The sequence below is a fragment of the Oncorhynchus tshawytscha genome, linkage group LG16 (genome assembly GCF_018296145.1).
Source record: "Oncorhynchus tshawytscha isolate Ot180627B linkage group LG16, Otsh_v2.0, whole genome shotgun sequence".
Lineage (NCBI taxonomy): Eukaryota > Metazoa > Chordata > Actinopteri > Salmoniformes > Salmonidae > Oncorhynchus > Oncorhynchus tshawytscha.
In genome coordinates, this window is record NC_056444.1 from 38,841,685 (window position 1) to 38,862,193 (window position 20,509).

Here is a 20,509-nt window from a genome sequence, read left to right on the forward strand (position 1 = left end):
AGCGGGCTGACAGCAGTCCCCGGGCTAGGCTCTGTTGTACAGAGGCCCCTGCAGAGAGATGGTAGGGGAGAGACAGCTAAGGCCCTACTGCCGGGCCCCACACCTGCTGAGCCAACTCCAGGTGAGGGGGCACAGCCACTCTAGTGTGCCACGGGCAAAACACACACACACACACACACACACACACACACACACACACACACACACACACACACACACACACACACACACACACACACACACACACACACACACACACACACACACACACTCAAAGAGCATCAGCTTCCCCACGGCACCACAAATATACTTTAGCCTAAATATGAAGCAATGCCTCTTTTCAGAATCTATTCATAATAGAACCTATATGTTTTGTTCTGCTTTGCTGTTATGCCATCCTTCAAATCATAAAATCTTTCTGCTTTGCATAACATCTACTGGCATGAAAGTTGTAACTCAATGTGTTTGTCCAATGTCAACATAACATCCCAAAGGTCTTCATGGTGGTTTGACCTGCTAACAACCATAAACAAAATATCCTTTACAGGGGGAAGTGTGTTGATCTATCCAGTAACCCAGTTGAATTAGATATGGCTGTGGGGTGGGTACGTCCCAGTTTCAGGTTGATACATCGAATGAATTCACTAACCCCTGCTGGACTGTCTAGGGATCCTGTCTGGATTTCAGATCAAATAGGCAGCGTTTGCCAAATCTCTCAGAAGATGACTATCTACCCCTGTGGAGAATCTGTCCTGTAGAGAAAATTGTCTCTGCATCCCAAATGGCATCCTGTTCCCTACATAGAGCACTACTTTTGAGTTTTAGTGTGTTCTGAGAAATTTCTATAAAGTTAAAGCTCTTTTACTGCATTTCTATACAATTTAAAAACTCCTAAATGCTATTTGGAAAATAGCAAAAACAAGCAAAAATGACACTGGCCATTAACACATCATGTCACGTCCTGACCTTAGTTCCTTTTTAATGCGTCAGTTTTAGTTTGGTCAGGGCGTGAGTTGGGGTGGGCATTCTATGTTTTGTATTTCTATGTGTTTGGCCTGGTATGGTTCCCAATCAGAGGCAGCTGGCAATCGTTGTCTCTGATTGAGAACCATACTTAGGCAGCCTGTTTTCCCACTATGGGTGTGGGTAGTTGTTTTCTGTATTTGTGTCTGCACCAGACAGAAAGTTTTTGTGTTGGTCTATTTTTTTTGTTATTTTGGTCTTAGTGTTCTGAGTTTAATAAATATGGACACTTACCACGCTGCGTATTGGTCCGATCCTTCCTACTCCTCCTCATACGAAGAGGACACATCAGTTGCTGTAAGCTTGATTCAACTCAGTCAATCTACAAACACATAGCCAATTAGCTATACAATTAACAGCTACACATTTGTTCACATTAACGCAGCACTGGGATTAAAAACTATAATTTAATACTTACAGAGCGATCTGTTAGCAGAAAAAAGTATTTTATTAACAAAATGTAACCAAATAAGTTTGCTTTACAGAATATTTGTTGTCGCAGTTTTACAGCAATCGTCTTGCAAATCCACACATTTTGCCATGGGTTAGGGAGAAATTGCCATGGCGCCTAGTGGCAGCCTAGGCAGAGTAAATTCTGTACATATTTAATAGTTTTTATGTAAGTAGCTTGATAAATGTTTTTTTTTTCAATAGCTAAATGAGTGCAGATCAAGTCTTGATATCATGAATTGGATTCCTGCCTGTAAATTGATGAAAATCAGTGTCTTTAACAAGCTAGCTAGAAGGTGTATGTTTTCATTTGAATTACACCTGACTTTTTTTTTCTTTCACCAACGGTGACCCAAGAGGAGGCTATGCATCTTCTTAAGTAGGGAGTGGGGTGTAGTATGTGGCGAGCTAAAATTTCATCATAGTCCCAATACAGAGAATCGGCAGACGGCGGAGACGACCACATTACATCAGGCTGCCTGCCTACCTGCTCTTGGACATGCTGAACTGACCAACACCTCCGCTGACCATCTAGTTATGAGCTTCCAGATCCTCTCATGATGGAGGCTTCAAGAAGCACTCAAACAGACTTGATCTAGATGATCTATCTACTGTTGTAGCCTATATTTCATGACTTCTTGTTTATTTTGCTTAACATGTGCTTTGAGATTCTGTATGTAATGAAAAGTGCCATAAACGTTTAATAATAAATTATTAATTCATTTTAAAACAAATTTCCTGCAATTCTAGACATTTTGCCATGATTTATGCCATGTGAATATATCTCAGTGAGAGTAAATAAGAAAATCAAAGGGGGCTCCCTGGAGGTCAGTGCCCCTGGGCATGTGCCCTGCGTGCCCAGTCGATAATTTGGTCATGAATGCTACAAGTATAGATGGACTAATTTTCCAATACATTTTTTTTACTGACATGGGCTAATTGAGTGACTGTCAGTGAGTAACACATAACAAGAGGAAAACTGCTGATGCACTACCAAGTTTCGGAATGACACTACTTCTGTTTTCTACTATTGTAACTCTCAACAGTAAGTTGAGACCCCGAGTGAGTTCCTAAACATTTTTTTTTACTAGATCCGGATCTTTCTCTCCAAATATGTAGCTATGGTCCTGTGTACTGTACATAAACAGGTACAAAATGATATCACACTCACACTCTCATTATTAGAACTAGCACAGTAAGGCTCTCTGGAGCACACTGACATGTTAACATGCGGTTGGCTTTGACTCCACATGAGGTGGATGGAGAATAATATTGTACCATACTACGTACAGCCCAACTGTCAAGTCTTGGGCTAAGTTGGCCCTCAGGGCACTGTATCAGGACCTTTGTTGTTTTCTAACTGCTAATGTATGAGAGAAGGATGTGATACAGAGGGGGAGAGAGAGGCAGAGGAGAGAGACAGGGGCAGAGGAGAGAGAGAGGTAGAGGAAAGAGAGGCTGAGGAGAGAGAGAGATTTGTGTTGGCAGAGAGCGGTTGTCTATTGGAGTCCTTCAGTCAGCTCTGGGTGGAAATGAAAAGGGTTGACGCCACGCCAATTATTCTGACTGAGTGGAGGAGGAGACATTAAGAGGGGAAACGTAGCCGTGGCGTGTGGCGCTGGATCGCTGCCCTGTCGGGAGAGACGCAACGCTCTCAGAACGAGGGCTGAATCCGGCCTGAAAATTGGCCTCACTCCCAGAAATGTCCCCAGTGCAAAAGGTTAACTGTCAGTCCCCTGCTAGGTATAAATAGAAGACTGCTCTCCAGAAAGGCGTGTCAGGAGGGGGGAGCAGATTGGGGAGGGGGTGCTCCCCCTCTTATGATAGTGATCCTAGTGACAGGCAGGGGTGTATAAGTTCAGCGAGGGGGAGGGTTGACAGGGAGTGAGAGAAAAGGGGGAAAAAGCTGAGTACATTATAATGGTAGTCGAGCCTGTGACAGGGGCCTCAGACAAAAGACTGTCCTGCTCTATTCAGCTTCCCCTGCCGCAGACACAACAATAACAATCCAGGCTAATCGAGCGCTGATGCCCCAGCACTTTTGGAAACCATTGTTTGTGGAAGCCATCTTGACACATAGTAATTAAGTGGCAGGAATAATTATTGTCATCCAGTCTTGTAAACAAACGTGGAGTTCAATGCCAGATTGAGTTAGAATGGAAGAGAAGAAATACATTCTCTGAATGATGGACAAAGTATTCTTCTTCCTCTATAATACTACAGTTTGTCATTATAATACTCTAACTATGCTATAGTTTGTCCCTTTAATACTCCTTGCCCTTGCACAACCAGAGATAGAGATGACTCACTGGGTTACTCAGGAGCTGTTATTACACTTAAGCATCAGCTTAGCAAGTAAAGGTTGAAGGGCAGCACCATGGGAGCTATTTGTAGTATGTGTCCCAAATGACACTCTATTCCCTATATATTGCACTACATAACACAGGGATGGGCAACTTTGATGGGGTGAGGGCCACAAAAAATATTTTAATCCCTACTCTTCCCAGGCCCGATTGCTTCTGCCATATTAAGATAAAGAGAATGCTGCCTTTTTACGGGCTCCTAACCAATTGTGCTATTGTGTGTGTTTTTCACATTATTTTTATTTTGTACATTACTTTGTACATAATGTTTCTGCCACCGTCTTGTGGTGGAACATTCTAATCAAGTGAGAGAGACTTTGTCATTTCTTCAAACAATCATCTTTATTCAATATCGATTAATTATTGCAATAATGAGACTAGTCAACCCAACACTCTTGACTGTTGGGCCGAGTACCCTAACCTTTACAGACAATGCGGTTTCTTATAGAGCTGACACAAAGAATGCTTAGTCATGGCTGGTTCCACCCCTCCCATGGCAGATTGGGGGCACCATAGACCACTTTGGGTTAATCCTGTGGTCATCTGCACAGGGGGGGGGCTTAGTCTCCCAGATGCACCCAGATGCACCCTGGCTTAGTCTCCCAGATGCAAGGCTGATTTTGAGACAATGAGGGATTGTTCTAAACTCTTCCAGGCTATCTCTATCTCGGTTACACCCACCACATCTTGTCTATGTAATGTAGTCTTTCACTAATTTGTCAGCTCAAGCCATCTCTAGTGACCATACACCCAGATTAGCTGCAGGGAACTAGAAAAAAACACAGCATTAGTAGGACAGAAATGTCTTGTTAACCATTAATATCAAATAAATCAGGTAAAAATCACAGTCTCTTATGACCGAAACCAGCTTCTGGATATCAGAACAGCGATTACTCATCTCGTACTGGACGAAGATTTTCTCTTTAACGAGTCGGACGCGAAGGATTTATTTCAGACACCCGACAAGACCCAAATCCCTGTCATTCGCACGAAGAAGAGACAGAGACATCGGGGACATAGGTTGGGGTGCCTTGTAAGGATCTGACGGCAATCCCCCTCTACCATCAGTCCTATTAGCCAACGTGCAATCATTGGATAACAAAATGGATGAGCTCTGATCAAGACTATCCTACCAACCGGACATTAAAAACTGTAATATCTTATGTTTCACAGAGTCGTGGCTGAACAACGACATGGATAACATACATCTGACTGGGTTTTCGGTCCATCGGCAAGATAGAACAGCTGCCTCCGGTAAGACAAAGGGTAGTGGTCTGTGTCTATCTATGTAAATAACAGCTGGCTCACGAAATCTAATATTAAGGAAGTCTTGAGATTTTGCTCACCTGAGGTAGAGTATCTCATGATAAACTGTAGACCACACTATTTACCAAGAGACTTTTCATCTGTATTCCAGGTTCCACCTGTCACTAGAGGGCGGCAGAGACCGCCCTATATACATTAATGACACTAATAACATTATGATTTCCCTGTTAAAAGAGGTGCATTTTCTGGTTTCCTTTGCAGAAGCTTGAACTGTTTACTGTGTGCGTTTTTTTCCTGAGTGAGTTTTCTAGACTTAATGTTTGTTGTTTTTCGAGTGTACTGTGATCTTTTGGCTAGCATTTCTCATTAAAGTATTTATGTTTATCCTTAACCGCTGATTCATTGTCTGGTCTCTTCTCTGCACCTGGTTCCAACCTCACCACATCCCAGCAAGTTTCTGCCTAAACATGGACCCAACAGAGATCACCCAGGTCAAGAACATTGTAACCCACCAAGGTGCACTGCTGCGATGGCAGCAAGAACAACTCTCCCAAATATTAGAGACCCTTCGGGCACTTACCGACTCCCTCCAACCACAGTCCAACCTCAACCCAGGAGGAGCCAATGTCCAAATCTCATCGCCCAGTGGTACAGACGTCACCAACCCAAGATCCCAGCCCCTGAGCATTATGATGGCCAATAGTTTTGCACATCCAATTTTTCAGTTTTTGATTTGTTAAAAAGTTTGAAACATCCAATAAATGTCGTTCCACTTCATGATTGTGTCCCACTTGTTGTTGATTCTTCACAAAAAAATACAGTTTTATATCTTTATGTTTGAAGCCTGAAATGTGGCAAAAGGTCGCAAAGTTCAAGGGGGCCGAATACTTTCGCAAGGCACTGTATATACACACATACATGGTTGCGGCAGCATCATGCTGTGAGGATGTTTTTCATCGGCAGGGACTGGGAAACTGGTCAGAATTGAAGGAATGATGGATGGAGCTAAATACAGGAAAATTCTTGAGGGAAACCTGTTTCAGTCTTCCAGAGATTTGAGACTGGGACGGAGGTTCACCTTCCAGCAGGACAATAACTCTAAGCATACTGCTAAAGCAACACTCAAGTGGTTTAAGGGGAAACATCTAAATGTCTTGGAATGGCAGAGTCAAAGCCCAGACCTCAATCCAATTGAGAATCTGTGGTATGACTTAAAGATTGCTGTACACCAGCAGAACCCATCCAACTTGAAGGAGCTGGAGCAGTTTTGCTTTGAAGAATGGGCAAAAAAAGTTTATAGAGACATGCCCCAAGAGACTTGCAGCTGTAATTGCTGCAAAAGGTGGCTCTAGAAGGTATTGACTTTGGGAGGGGGTGAATAGTTATGCACGCTCAAGTTATTTTTTGTGGTCGTCTTATTTCTCGTTTGTTTCCCAATAAAAAATATTTTTCATCTTCAAAGTGGTAGGCATGTTGTGTAAATCAAATGATATACAATCCCCTGAATCTATTTTAATTGCAGGTTGTAAGGTAACAAAATATGGGGGTGAATACTTTCACAAAACACTGACAGAAGTGCTGATGCACAACCAAATTTCTAAATGGCACCTTGTGTATTCTACTTTTCTAACTCTTAACAGTAAGTTGAGACCACGACTATGACCTGAAAAAAAAATCAGAGGGTGGAAATTGATCCACAGGCCAGAGGGACAAAGAGGGACAGGCCACCAGTTGCCCATGCCTAATATAGGGTAACCTTTTGGACACAGACTATCTCCACTCTACCTTCTGTATTTTCCAAGACAGAATAAAACAATTTATTAGTTATCAAAATTCAGAATAAAATAGCATCTATATTTTTGTTATGTCTCATTTGCATACCTTATATGTTTGTGTCGATTACATTTTCAGATGGCAAACTTACCAGAGGGGTAAACTCTCATACAAACACCATGCATTGGGCTGAAAATGTGCACACAAATCTTGTATCTGTATGGTTTCATTCTGTTAAGATGTATGGCAGAACTATGTAGACTCAATGTAGATACACACACACACGTCATTAGGAGTTCCTTTTTATTTTCCACTTGGATTCAAGGTAATAAAAATGATACACAGCTGAAAACACACTCACACTCTCTACACATTGAAATAATAGGTGTTTTAAACACCCCAATAATAAAGCTTCCTTTTCTCCCAGCAGCACACCTGGACAGCATCCATAATGGAACCCTATTCCCTATATAGTCCACTACTTTTGACCAGGGCCCCTGGTTAAAAGTAGTCCACTATATAGAGAATAGGGTGCCATTTGGGACAAACACCTGAAATTGAGCAAAGATTCACACCGAACCAACCAATCACGCTGTGATCTATACATAACAAAATATAAAAAAAATATAATCTGTATTCCCATTTAATAATGTTTTAACTACTAGGAGAATTTACAAACAGTTTGACACAATGTTTTTTTTCTTCTCCTCATGGAGAGAATAGTCATTGGTATACAGTCCAAGAATTGCAAGTAATCTTAGACAATTTTTGTTTTTACAAAAGCTGCTGTTATTGCTTCTTTGATGCTCCTTTTTTATATCCACACTGCATATGATTCCATGGAGTCTCACCTCTTAACTATTGTCAGAAATAATAAATAAGAAGAATAGTCAGCTCAGGTATATGTGATTGCACTTTTATTCCTTTAGCCCCCCAACTATTGAACTGAATTGGTATAGTGTGGTAATACCTGTCTGATTATATAGGGAAGTGACTATACATGTAAGCAATATATAATTATGTACAATAAAATTGAACTGGTATAGTAGTGACAAAAGCACTCAATTCTATAATACAAAGGCAATCACAGATTGCAAATCCACAGGCCATAGTAAAAATGTCCTGTCTCCTTCTCTTAATGTATAATCATAAACTTTAATGCCAAGTCTGGAAAATTCTAAATGGGAAATCAGCCATTCATTTGAGGGGTCATAGGTCACCTCCAGGTTGCACACCATATCCACAAAGTCAGCCAAGAGGTGAGCTTTCACACCCGATTACATTCAGGTGCCTTTTTGTTAACATTACTGATTTCACTGAAACCATGAATATGCTTACTTAGTGTAGTATCATGGTACATTCTTTCAAAACATGGTCACATCATCTGTGATCTCATGTATATTTGGTTTGGGGTTATAGGTGTTGGCATTCTAATTTCTCAGATATATATTTTTCTTGGTTAATTACAATATTGGGAACACAATACATGTCATTGGTGACATACTGTTGGTCGCCGTCTCTGTGAGTGTCAGACAGTTTTTGCACAGCTCTTAAACGTTTCCCTTTTACAGTCATTTTGTACTCAGCCATAACAGACCTGCACAAATCCACACGTGCACACACACACCTGCAAAAAGCTAATAGTTCACTCTTACACTGTAAAACTGAGACAAGTTAACTTTTCATTTCGAAGAATTGGAAGGGCAAATACTGTCCTGCCATAGTGAGGGAGGAGCTAGTGGCCATATAGCCTATTTCATTTGGCCATATAGCCTAATGCTATATGGACCCAAATAGGTATAGCCTAGCGGCTAACTGCTAGCCTAATGCTATATGGACCAAAACAGGGATAGCCTAGCAGCTAACTGCTAGCACAATGTTATTTGGAATCAAACAGGTATAGCCTAGTGTCTAACTGCTAGCCTAATGCTATATGGACCCTAACAGGGATAGCTTTGCGACTATCTTCTGGAATAATGCTATATGGATCCTAATAGAGATAGCATAGCGGCAACTGCTAGCCTAATACTGTAAGTTATTTTGGCCACCAAGAGGTGCAGAAGTCATGGCACGTTAATTTCAAGGGTGTTCTGGCTAGCTCTTTGTTATAACACACAGAAAAGTAGAAAAAAATAATAAGTCTCTTTTCTTTCAAACTGTCTCTCCCCATGACGGCAGACTTGGTTCTGTTACGCCTGTTCTCCATATTGTCAGTCTTCCTTCTTTCCCCCTCTGTTCAGTCGTTGTGGAGTTTCTCGACACCACCCTGAAGGGAGAGAGAGAGGGAAGCCCATGTTCATATATCATGCTCAATATGAGCAAACAACAGACATCTTCCTACAGTGGTAACATCCACAATGGGGATTGGAGAAGACCATTATTGATGACTTTTACCTAAGGCTGAGTTCTACAGTTCTTGACAGTAGACTATAGGGCATACAGTGGATCATGGTGTCCTATTTATAGGTACAACTGTGAGAAGATTATCTGATGTTGGGGTTACAGTAAAATGTGATACCCCTTCCTCAAGGCCTCCCTTAACCCCCCCTAAACGGTATGTGTGTCTAGAGAGTTCTCCCTCACACTTTTCCCATTTCTCCTGATTTAGAACCTCCCTTCAGAGCCCCAAGTCACATGTTAAGCATATGTAGAACATCCCAGAAAATAAATGTACATCCCAGAACTTAGAGCAGTGGCTCAGTTCATTTATTTGTTCTTATAGAGGAATTGTTAGTGCATTCAGGTGCGCTAAAGACAACATTAAACCAACATTTACAGACAAAATGACATACATGACAACAACCACATAAAGAGAGATAAAGCTACATAACCAGTTATATAACTGTCTCCATAACAAGTTATAGGCTAGTGATGAAGGATTCAAGGAAAAGCGCTTTCAATGCTGTTAGGGCAATATTTCAGTAATTTCAAAACTTCTGGAAGCACTACAAAAAAAAAACAAATCAGCCAGAAAACTAAAAAACTTGAGTTAGCTTCTCAACAGTTCAATCGCTGGCCTGATTCGATACTGTATAATGAACCAAATCTCAAATTAACACATCACTAAAAATGCCGTCTAGCTGTGTAAGTCCTAACCACAACTCTTTCTTAAATGGCCCCTCTACAGGATCGGTGTCCGCTGTCCCCCCGTGGGATGATTGAGCTAACATGCGCTAATGTGATTAGCATGAGGTTGGAAGTAACAAGAACATTTCCCAGGACATAGACATATCTGATATGGGCAGAAACTTACATTCTTGTTAATCTATTACAGTCTATTGTACATGCTATTGTTTGAGGATAATGCACAGTTATGAATTTGAATATATATCAATAAACCAATTAGGCACATTTGGGCAGACTTGATACAATATATTGAACAGAAATGCAATGGTTCATTGGATCAGTCTAAAGCTTTTCACATACAATGCTGCCATCTAGTGGCCAACATCTAAATTGTGCCTAAACTGGAATACATTGTGGCCTTTCTCTTGCATTTCAAAGATCGTCAGCTATCAGCTACAATAATAATGGTCATATTCATTAGTGCACACTGTAGCAAAACGTTTAATATTGAACATTTATTTGCAGTCCCTCACTGTTTCAGTCCATTTTCTTTCTAGCGAATGCAACCCAGTTGACTGAACTCTAGTGCTAACGTGTTCCTGCCACACACAAGCTGGCTGCTTTGTTGAGAAACACAAGATGCAAGTTTGAAAGCATTTAAAAGGCAACTCTAAAAGACTGAATGAAAGGTAAATAGACTTAATCCATCTCAGAGAGAGAGAGTGAAACAGAATGAGAGAAAAATAAATAAAAGAAAGAGCAAGCAAGGGCTTGTGCCAACTGCCAACATTTCAAATACCATCAATGAAAAACAACAAGCAGGAAATGACCCTTTGGTACATTTGCCTCTAGGACTCGCTAGAAGACTGGCTCGCTACTGCGAAAAACAAAACAACAAGCTGTTTTCACACTTTAATTGAGTCAAACTGTATAATGGACATGACTGAAGAACTGTACACAGAATAAGGTTCAGACTTCGGGCGTACACCCGATGAAGGCATTATAGCCGACATTGTGTTGTCGGCTATAGTGTTGTGTCTCACAAAAGTTCGTACCGCACGAACATGTCAAGGTGCTGTCTCAATGTGTTCCTGTGCTAACAAATCAGCAGAATAGGGGACAGGGCTTACCATGGCTAGCTGGCGTCCTATGTTCCCCACAGTCACTCCTCCTGAGAAGAATATGCATGGAAGCCAAGAGCGCACATACAGAAAGTCTGGATACGTGTATCTACAAGAGAGGGAGAAAAATACATCCGTTTAAATTAAATATCTGCCCCAATAGTCTAATCCAGCCCCAAATAAGACACATAGAGACTAGCCTTAAAACAGGAATGGCAACTTAAACACAGTTTCAAAGACAGATCTCGAAAGGGGGGAAGGCAGCATTATTAAAGTTTAATGAGGAAATATAAAATCCTCTCCCTCTCAATTTCATCTCTCTCTTCCCTTCAGTCAACAGAAGCTGCAAGGCCTTTTGAACACAGCTCTTTGTAAGCCCCTCACTGAAGCAACAGTGCTCCCTCTCCCCATGATGTTTTTGAGGAGGTGCCACAGAGGCAGGTAGGAGGGCCAATAATTGGGTGTAGAGGCATGGGGGAACCCGTATCACCAAAAAAATAATTGCTTTCATTTTCATGCCTTATCTGTCAGATCCTCTTTGATGGAATCAGGTGACTGAGACCAGTTCCAGAAAGCACACTTTAATAATACATCAATCACAAGGGAAATATTTCCTTAAAAAAACACCTATGTCTTATTTTATTCACTGGCTGTACTAAAACTTTAAGGCAAGTAATGATACCATAATATAATATCATAATATGGTCCTGTGCAGCTCAGTTGGCATAGCATGGCACTTGCAACGTCGGCAATATAGCTTCTATTCCCACTGAGGCACAACAACAAAAAGTAGTCTTTCAGTACTGTAAGTCACTTTGGATAAAAAGCTTCTCCTAAATGCATCTTATTATTATCATATATCTTGCGAATGCATTTTTGACAGTTTGTCAGCACGGTTAACCCCAATTAGTTGTCATTACGCTGCCAATATAATCTCAGTGTGCTTTGCATTTGAGTGAATTATAGAGTTTACCACCCATGGCTGTATTTGTTAGTGACAGAGACATTTGTTCATTTTCAGTCGTGAGACCTTCACCAAGAGAGTTCCTAGGTGAATATTATAATTAAAACTCTTTATGACATTACATTTTTCATAAGGCCTCGCTTTACCCTAATACAGTGGCCTGAAACTCATGGATTACGGGCCACATCAGGCTTTCATGTAGGGTAGCAACATTTTATTAACTTTCCCCAAATTCACAGATTTAAAAACATTCTTGGTTGGAGGATTTCCAGGAATCTTCCAACCGGGATTTTTTTTTGCAACCCTACCTGCAAGTCACATTTTGTTGGCTTGCGAAGTGATGTGTAATTGAAAAATAAACAGTTGAAAAATATATGGCCCATGGAAATCATAAGAGGGCAGTTTACAGAGATAGGTGGGATGGATTGAGAGTAGCTGAGGGATGGGTTTAAAAGCTCACGTTCTATAATAGTTAGTACTTATACATAGAGTTTTCAGTCATATCTATCCAGAGGTAATGTATATCAAATTACTTTATTCTTGCTATGTAACTACTGTAGTAGAAAAATAAAAGTGCAATGTATGTCAACTGTGTGTATAAATACAACAGAAGAAAAAGCTGTAAAATGTTTGTTTTATTGTCCTCCGAAGAGGGGTGGATGGGCCAAACATTTTTAAATATGTATATTACAAAAAAAAAGTGAGGTGTAATTCATATTGGAATCCAGCAAGAGTTAGAATATCCAACAGTTAAAAATGTTATTCACCCATAACCTTCATACATAATAACTGCCAGGGTTAGGAGTGAGGACACTACCTAACAGGCCCACTACACCGCTCGCATGTGCGAGTGTTGCAAAATAAATTTAGAAATCTATATTATTCAATTATTGCTCCCACACTGCTCGCGTGGTCCAACGAGAGTCTGCGTTGCTAAAATAGAAGTCAGTTCTACTTCCGACGCAGATCGTGCTGCAAGTCCTGCCTCTCCCATCTCCTCATTGGTTTATAGAAGCAGGTACCCACATGCCATCTCCTCATTGGTTATACCCACGTGGGTGACTGAAAGATGAACGAGGTCGGTGGCGGTAATGCACCTAATTTAGGAAAGTTGCCAAATTGCAATATAAAGTCACGAGAAGAAAAAGCCTAGAAGGAGGAGAGATGAATAGAAACGACTCGGTTGACCGTTTTATGTGTGGATTAATTGTCGGAGTAGAGGACCTTGTGCATTTCAGGTAAAATAACAACTCAATGTTTATATGCAAGGACAAATTAGATAGCAACAGCAAGCTAGCTAAATATGACAAATTAGCTAGCAAGTGCAAGCTAACTAGCTAAATTGCCATAAAGGTTTAATGCTTTTCGACCTGTCCCCAAATTAATGTAATTGGTTTAGAGTTTGCTCAGATATTTAAACCTGCGTGTCGTGATCGCGTTTGGTGTGGGGGGGACAAAAAACATTTATGCACAATGGCGCACACACGCAGCCGGTTTGGGTTCCGTGTAAGCCATTGAAACCGGAACAACCATTTCAGCAATGGGTGCAAAAAAAATTCTAACTAAATTATAGGATTAATTTAGAAAAATGTATGATATTTATCTTTGTGTAGCAGAAGATTAATCAAATCAAAATCAACCTGCAGTAGAGCATTCTGGGTAAAAAGTAAATGTATCATTATTTTTTTGTTTTTGTTTAATTAAGTGACTTGTCATTTAGTTGAGTCAGTACCACAAAGATTTGAAGTAATAATGACTTTTCATTAACTTTTAGTTCAACTTACTCTAAGTATTCGAGTTCAAAATGCCTTTTGGGTATACAGTCTGGGCTTAACTTCTCAGTGTGACGTGGTCAAACAAAAGCACGACTTGACTTACTGATAGACACCGTTGTAGACCAGCAGCTGTGTGATAACGGTGGCAAGGAATGCCGTCCCGATGCCCAGGCCGAAGCCACTCCTCGAGCGATCAAACATCCACCACAGTCCCAGGGACAGGGCAGCCAGGGTCAGGGACAGCTGGGCATTATTGGCAAAGTGTAGTTTCTGTGAAACGGAGCAGTTAAGGACAAAGACAGTATTTGCTTGCGTAGGCTCGAATCCGGGCCTAGTACCCTTTGACACAACCTTTCACTATCTTTCCCCAAGGGCATCCTCTCGAAGTATCTCTTCAGTAAAAAAATAAATAAAAACCACTTCAAATATGGTTTAAAAAAAAAGTATTTGTTTGAATGTTACTTCAAATAATTACAGTGTGGGCAGCACAAGCAGTGTATATGTTTAAAGCAACTATAGGTTCCATACATACTTGGAAAGTATGTCAAGGAGTCAAAACAAGCAGGAATACAGTGGGGAATTCAACCCACCGTCTCACTGACACTAGCTGAATTGCCTTCGGGGCTGTAAAAGTAGCACAATGACAATATAATATATCAAAAATAATCACAGAATGTTACTCAATTATGAATATGTTACACATTTAGTAGACCCTCATCCTTGTTTATGCTCTGGATGTGATAAAATTACTTTGCTGTAAATATGCAACCATCCTTTTCTAGATTGGAGGTAGCCAACATGAGACTGTGCACATTGTGAAGTTGTTGATGTTTAGAAAGGATACAGCACTGGCATGGTTGATGCCAACGAACACTGCAATGCATCTCATGACACTAGCCCATTCCCTCTTGAACTTGTGGGGCTCTCCTAGATGGCTGTCGATGCAGGGGTATAGCAGGCCAACAACAGCTGCAGAAAAGATAGTTGAGTTAGTACCTCACTGAACGGCATACATACAAATCAAACTGACTCATGTGGTTCGATGGTCTTGAAAATGGTGCATTTCTTTTGAGTTTCAATTTGGGATAAAATAGACAAACTAAAACAAACGACAATATCGCTTTCTACTTTCAGGCACATGATCATTTCTCGCCTATCAGTCCTTGCACAAAACATGTCCGTAACCTACCGTGAGAAGACAAGTCTCGAACATTGTATCACTAAAATAAAAACGTTAGATCATTGTCTCCCAATTGAATTGTAACGTTTGTATTGTTTGTTGTTATTGCATGAATCACTGTAACCTACTTCTCAACAGCATGGGGGAGGGGTTGGTGGTGAAAATGATTTATTTAAATTCTGACTGCACACGACTTCCTTGTTTCTCTTTTTCTGTAGTGGCATGTTCCAGGCAGCAGCCAATTATGGACCACCTCCACAGCTCGCCCGTTATGAAAGCAGCCAATGAAAAAGAAGCACAACCCCAATGACCCTCCATGTCCGGCTGTTTCTAGTGAAGCCTATTGGAGGGCAATATAAATACTAATGTCTGTTTCCACCAGACAAAACGCTCACCATTATGGGCTCATGGCTGAGAGAACACTTACACAATTCATATATAGAACAATAACAATGATGGAATACGCGGTAAACTATTATGTAGCCCAGGCTGTAGTTAGCTGCCTGCAATGGCATCATGAAACACACAAGCAGACTATCCCCATTCCACCCCCCATAAAATCCCAATTCACATCAATTTGATCAAAATTAAAAAGTACATATAGCAACCTCATTAAGTCAGGGTATACGTTTAAAAGGGACAACTCACCAGCTGCCGTGCCGCAGCAAGGGGGTATCCACCACGCTGATGAAAACAAAGTTGCCATCACCTCTTCGGGAAACAAAGTCACATTTCTTTGTAACTGCAGCAAGTTGAGCACCAACGCAAGAACTACTCCCACGGTGAAAAGGACGAGACCCCGCCTGATCAAGTGTGCTGCTCGCACACTGTGCAGCGAGCCATATGCATTGCTGAGCACTGTTGTGACAATGGACATCATTTCTTCAGCTCTCGATGCGACCCAGTTTCCCCCAGAAAAAGTCTTAGATTCCACCCTAGATGCACAGGAGCGACTCCAACAGTGTTCTTCTAGTCTTGGCATTTGGCACTTAGAGTGCTGGGAAAAAAACAAGATGCGTTAATACAGCATAGCTAACACAGACATGCATCAATATATTGTATCTCATCTAAATGAACACTGACAACAATGTTTCAAGATCACCACTACGCTAGATATCAAATAAAAGTGGTGTCTAGTCTGGCCTTTGTAGATCGTGTCTTTCTCAAACTGTTTAACCACTACAATGATTATCAATGGACAATAGCAAAGAAGAATGAATTGACGTCTTCTTACCTTGGATGTCCAGACGTTCTAAGTGTATGATCTAGCGACAACCGACTATGTTCATTCGCACCTCGACAATGATGAAGCTGTGAGTTGTGCTGCTCTCTTACTGCTCAGACAGTTATCACGTAGTTAGGTCACATCATCGTTTTGGGGGAGAGAGAGGCAGAAAAAAAAGCTGCTATTTCATTCCTGAGCGCAGACCTCATACCAGAGACAGGCTTCCTCTGCAGAAAACAGCCACAGCTGTGTCGGGTGAGTCGCGTCGGCCAATGGGAGCTAGGCGAACGATATGACGCGACGCCACCCCACCGTTCAGGACAGACGACGTCACACGAGTCTGGCGCACGATCATGCAGTCGTGGAAGGTTTGAGTGGGATACGCAAACCAGTGATCATTTAAAATAAACTGAGCGAACTTCCAATTGAAAACTAAAACTTATTCAAAACTCATTCCGATGCAGCAAGGCATACATTTGTCTACTGTAGGCCTATTATCTTATCGATAAAAATGCCAGATCAGCTGTGCTATCCTGGGCCCATAACATTAACTCTGTCCAACCCAAATATTTTAAATAGCTTACTGACTACTCGTTTTTGAGCAATTGTATATGTTTCAACAGGCAGGCCTAGTTTGATAGTTCTTATAGTCCATACCCAACATAAACTATTTAATTCTGGCGGTTGCCACTCAAGCAGACACCTTCCAGGCAGGTTGGTGAAAACCGAGTCAACAGGACAGCTTCAGCCATTGACTGTCGACCCAGCCCAACCCAGCTAAAGGACATCGATAACATCACCAGAGGGAGTGAATGATTGGATAACCCCCAGGTCTCTAGGTACTGAAACTAACAACAACAACAAGGAAACATGTTTTGCAGGTGTGATGTGGCCTAGTATTCTGAGTGGTTACACAATTCACATGCATCAGGTGATGTGTAGATAAACAAATACTGTATGGCACACCGGCATCATTCGATACATACATGCTACATGCCTGCATGCACGCGCACAGACGTCATTATGCTTCAAAGGGGTTGGGTTAAATGTGGAAGACACATTTCAGTTGAAGGCATTCAGTTGTACAACTGACTAGGCATCCCCTTTTTCCCTTTTGAAACTGCTTTCATACTGGCATTTGGTATTACATCTCAAGGTTACTTGTGTAACCCAGGTTCTCTGATATCTCACCTGTAGTGATTGAGTGAGATACTGTAGCTCACCTGTGGTGACAATCATTCTACCCAAGTCAATGTTTTGTCACACATCAATGTTTTAAAATCTCAATTTACACATACATTTTCATGCCAAGTCAATTTGCATACTGGCAACAACAGGGGAAACATGACTGAGTCACCTACATGTTTCAAGTGTGACAACCATAATGTTTGCAACCTACTCAGTTGTTCCTTACTGAAAAATCACATGATTTCACGTGGAAAATCACATGATTTCACATGTTTTGTAAAAAAAAAATTACACAAGGTGAAATTTTACATGTGAAATCATGCGAAACCATGTGGTTTTGGAACACTTCACAGGTGAGGATATTTCACATGAAGTTTCACGACATTTCACAGGTTATGCCTGCAAACAAAAGTAAGTCCTCAGGATATCCGGACCATTACCTGGTCGCAGTGTTTTCAACTTAAATATTTGACGTACAGTACCCGATTACATTGTGTATGTTTATTTATTCAATTATTATTCAACATGTCCTCACCTGGGGTTTGAACTCACAACCTCTTGGTTTACGGCAGTCAAGCATCGATCTTCGTGTCACCAGAATAAGACCCTCAATATTTATTGGAAAGGAGCATCACACGCTTCACTTTGCACTTTCACCACCCAGTGAAGTTCATAACTTATTTCATCTGTAGCCTAATAAACTGCATGCTTTCCCAAAGAGTCGTAGTGGGAGGACCACACAACATGTCATAGCCTGACTGCAAGTTTACTTTGATATGATGGTTGTTCTATCAATATTTGCACATAAAAGCATTTCTATCTACGTTTCTCTGATGTGATCTTCCTATCTGGGTTGGCGCCCCCCCTTGGGTTGTGCCGTGGCGGAGATCTTTGTGGGCTATACTCGGCCTTGTCTCAGGATGGTAAGTTGGTGGTTGAAGATATCCCTCTAGTGGTGTGGGGGCTGTGCTTTGGCAAAGTGGGTGGGGTTATATCCTTCCTGTTTGGCCCTGTCTGGGGGTATCATCGGATGGGGCCACAGTGTCTCCTGACCCCTCCTGTCTCAGCCACCAGTATTTATGCTGCAGTAGTTTATGTGTCGGGGGGCTAGGGTCAGTTTGTTATTTCTGGAGTACTTCTCCTGTCTTATCCAGTGTCCTGTGTGAATTTAAGCATGCTCTCTCTAATTCTCTCTTTCTTTCTCTCTCTCGGAGGACCTGAGCCCTAGGACCATGCCTCAGGACTACCTGGCATGATGACTCCTTGCTGTCCCCAGTCCACCTGGCCATGCTGCTGCTCCAGTTTCAACTGTTCTGCCTGCGGCTATGGAATCCTGACCTGTTCACCGGACGTGCTACCTGTCCCAGACCTATTGTTTGACCATGCTGGTCATTTATGAAAATTTGAACATCTTGGCCATGTTCTGTTATAATCTCCACCCGGCACAGCCAGAAGAGGACTGGCCACCCCTCATAGCCTGGTTCCTCTCTAGGTTTCTTCCTAGGTTTTGGCCTTTCTAGGGAGTTTTTCCTAGCCAAAGTGCTTCAACACCTGCATTGCTTGCTGTTTGGGGTTTTAGGCTGGGTTTCTGTACAGCACTTTAAGATATCAGCTGATGTACGAAGGGCTATATACATTCATTTGATTTAATTTTTATTTCTCGCAAAATACATTTTACCTACACAAAAATATTCCATCTTGACTAGCGTATTTAGTTTTGTCTACATCTGGAAAGTTTACGGGGGAAAAATGTCTGTTTCCATCAGGCCTGTCAGGACAGTTTTTTGGTCAGACATGTACCTCACTCACATAAATAGGTTGGATGGAAACCTGGTTACAGCTGTCATGATACATTTTTAATTTTTTTTATACTGGTATGACTGCTCGCATAAAAACTGTGGATGGAAAAGTGGTTAGTGTCAACTGATATCACCTGTATTAACACACTTTGGACTTCAAAGTCTCAGCTTTGATAAAAACACACTCAAGAAAAACTATTATATTTATCATGGTGATTCAGGAGAAACATTCAAACGTAATAATATGTCTCACCAACATTTGACAACTATACAGAAAACCCTCAAATTGCTGATATAGGTAATAAATGATGAGAGAATTAACTGACAACTAAAACAGCGGTGCCGATGGCACACTTCTGCTTAGTGCAGAGATGCATTATAGGTAATGAATCTGTAGGGGACTTCTGAGAATGCTAAAGGCTTTGTGGCCCATCAGAAAGATCAGCCTACACCAAAATCCAGAGGCAGTGAGTTCAAATTTCAGGTGTGGTCATATTGAAAAGTCAGCATTAAGTGTTCATGTCAAATGTAATTAAATATGTTTAGACTATTTTAGTTGAACAGCGTACCACTTTCCTTAAAACACCCATACCACTCCATTACTCCCCCCCCCCAAAAAAACCCCTCTGAAATGTGAAATTACATTTCCACATGTCAAAATCGAATTAGCGCTTTCACATGTGAAAAACGCTCACATCTGGAAATCTAACTCTCACATGTGGAAATGCATTTTCACATGGTCTAACTGACATGTGGAGTTGCATTTTTACATGTGAAAAACATTCATGCGAAAATCAAATGTGCAGTTTTTCAAATGTTGCCACGTGTAGTTTCATGGTATCACTTGTTGAAATTTTATTACACATGTTCAACGTTTTCAAACGTGTAGTTTCATGTTAACACATTTTATTTATTTTATTTCATCTTTACTTAAATACCTAGGTAGGCCAGTTGAGAACAAGTTCTCATTTACAACTATGACCTGGCCAAGATAAAGGAAAGCAGCGAGACAAAAACAACAGAGTTACACAAACAAACGTACAGTCAATAACACAATAGAAAAATCTATGTACAGTGTGTGCAAATATAGAAGAGTAGAGAGGTACAGAGTTGAAAGCCTTGGCCAGGTAGATGAAGACGGCTGCACAGTACTGCCTTTGGCGGTTATGATATCGTTTAGGACCTTGAGCGTGGCTAAGGTGCACCCATGACCAGCTTGGAAACCAGATTGCATAGTGGAGAAGGTACGGTGGGATTCAAAATGGTCCGTGTTCTGTTAGTTATCTTGGCTTATGGATATAGGTCTATAGTCTATA

The 20,509-nt window shown here is 41.2% G+C and overlaps 1 protein-coding gene across 3 annotated transcripts; it reads right to left on the bottom strand.

The window, feature by feature from the left end:
* Positions 1-7,161: 7,161 nt before the first annotated feature.
* On the bottom strand, positions 7,162-16,458 carry LOC112215635 (insulin-induced gene 1 protein). 3 transcript variants are annotated; one of them, XM_024374825.2, is made up of 6 exons: positions 16,216-16,458; positions 15,630-15,978; positions 14,646-14,770; positions 13,905-14,071; positions 11,072-11,171; positions 7,162-9,141 (listed from the first exon to the last, which is right to left on the bottom strand). In XM_024374825.2, exons 2-6 carry the CDS (start codon positions 15,961-15,963, stop codon positions 9,112-9,114), a joined length of 756 nt encoding a protein of 251 aa, XP_024230593.1. In that variant the 5' UTR covers positions 15,964-15,978; positions 16,216-16,458; the 3' UTR covers positions 7,162-9,111. The 3 variants fall into 3 exon arrangements, with proteins under 3 accessions (XP_024230593.1, XP_024230595.1, XP_024230596.1); XM_024374827.2 differs by lacking the exons at positions 15,630-15,978; positions 16,216-16,458 and adding an exon at positions 15,110-15,206; XM_024374828.2 differs by lacking the exons at positions 15,630-15,978; positions 16,216-16,458 and adding an exon at positions 14,991-15,122.
* Positions 16,459-20,509: the final 4,051 nt, after the last annotated feature.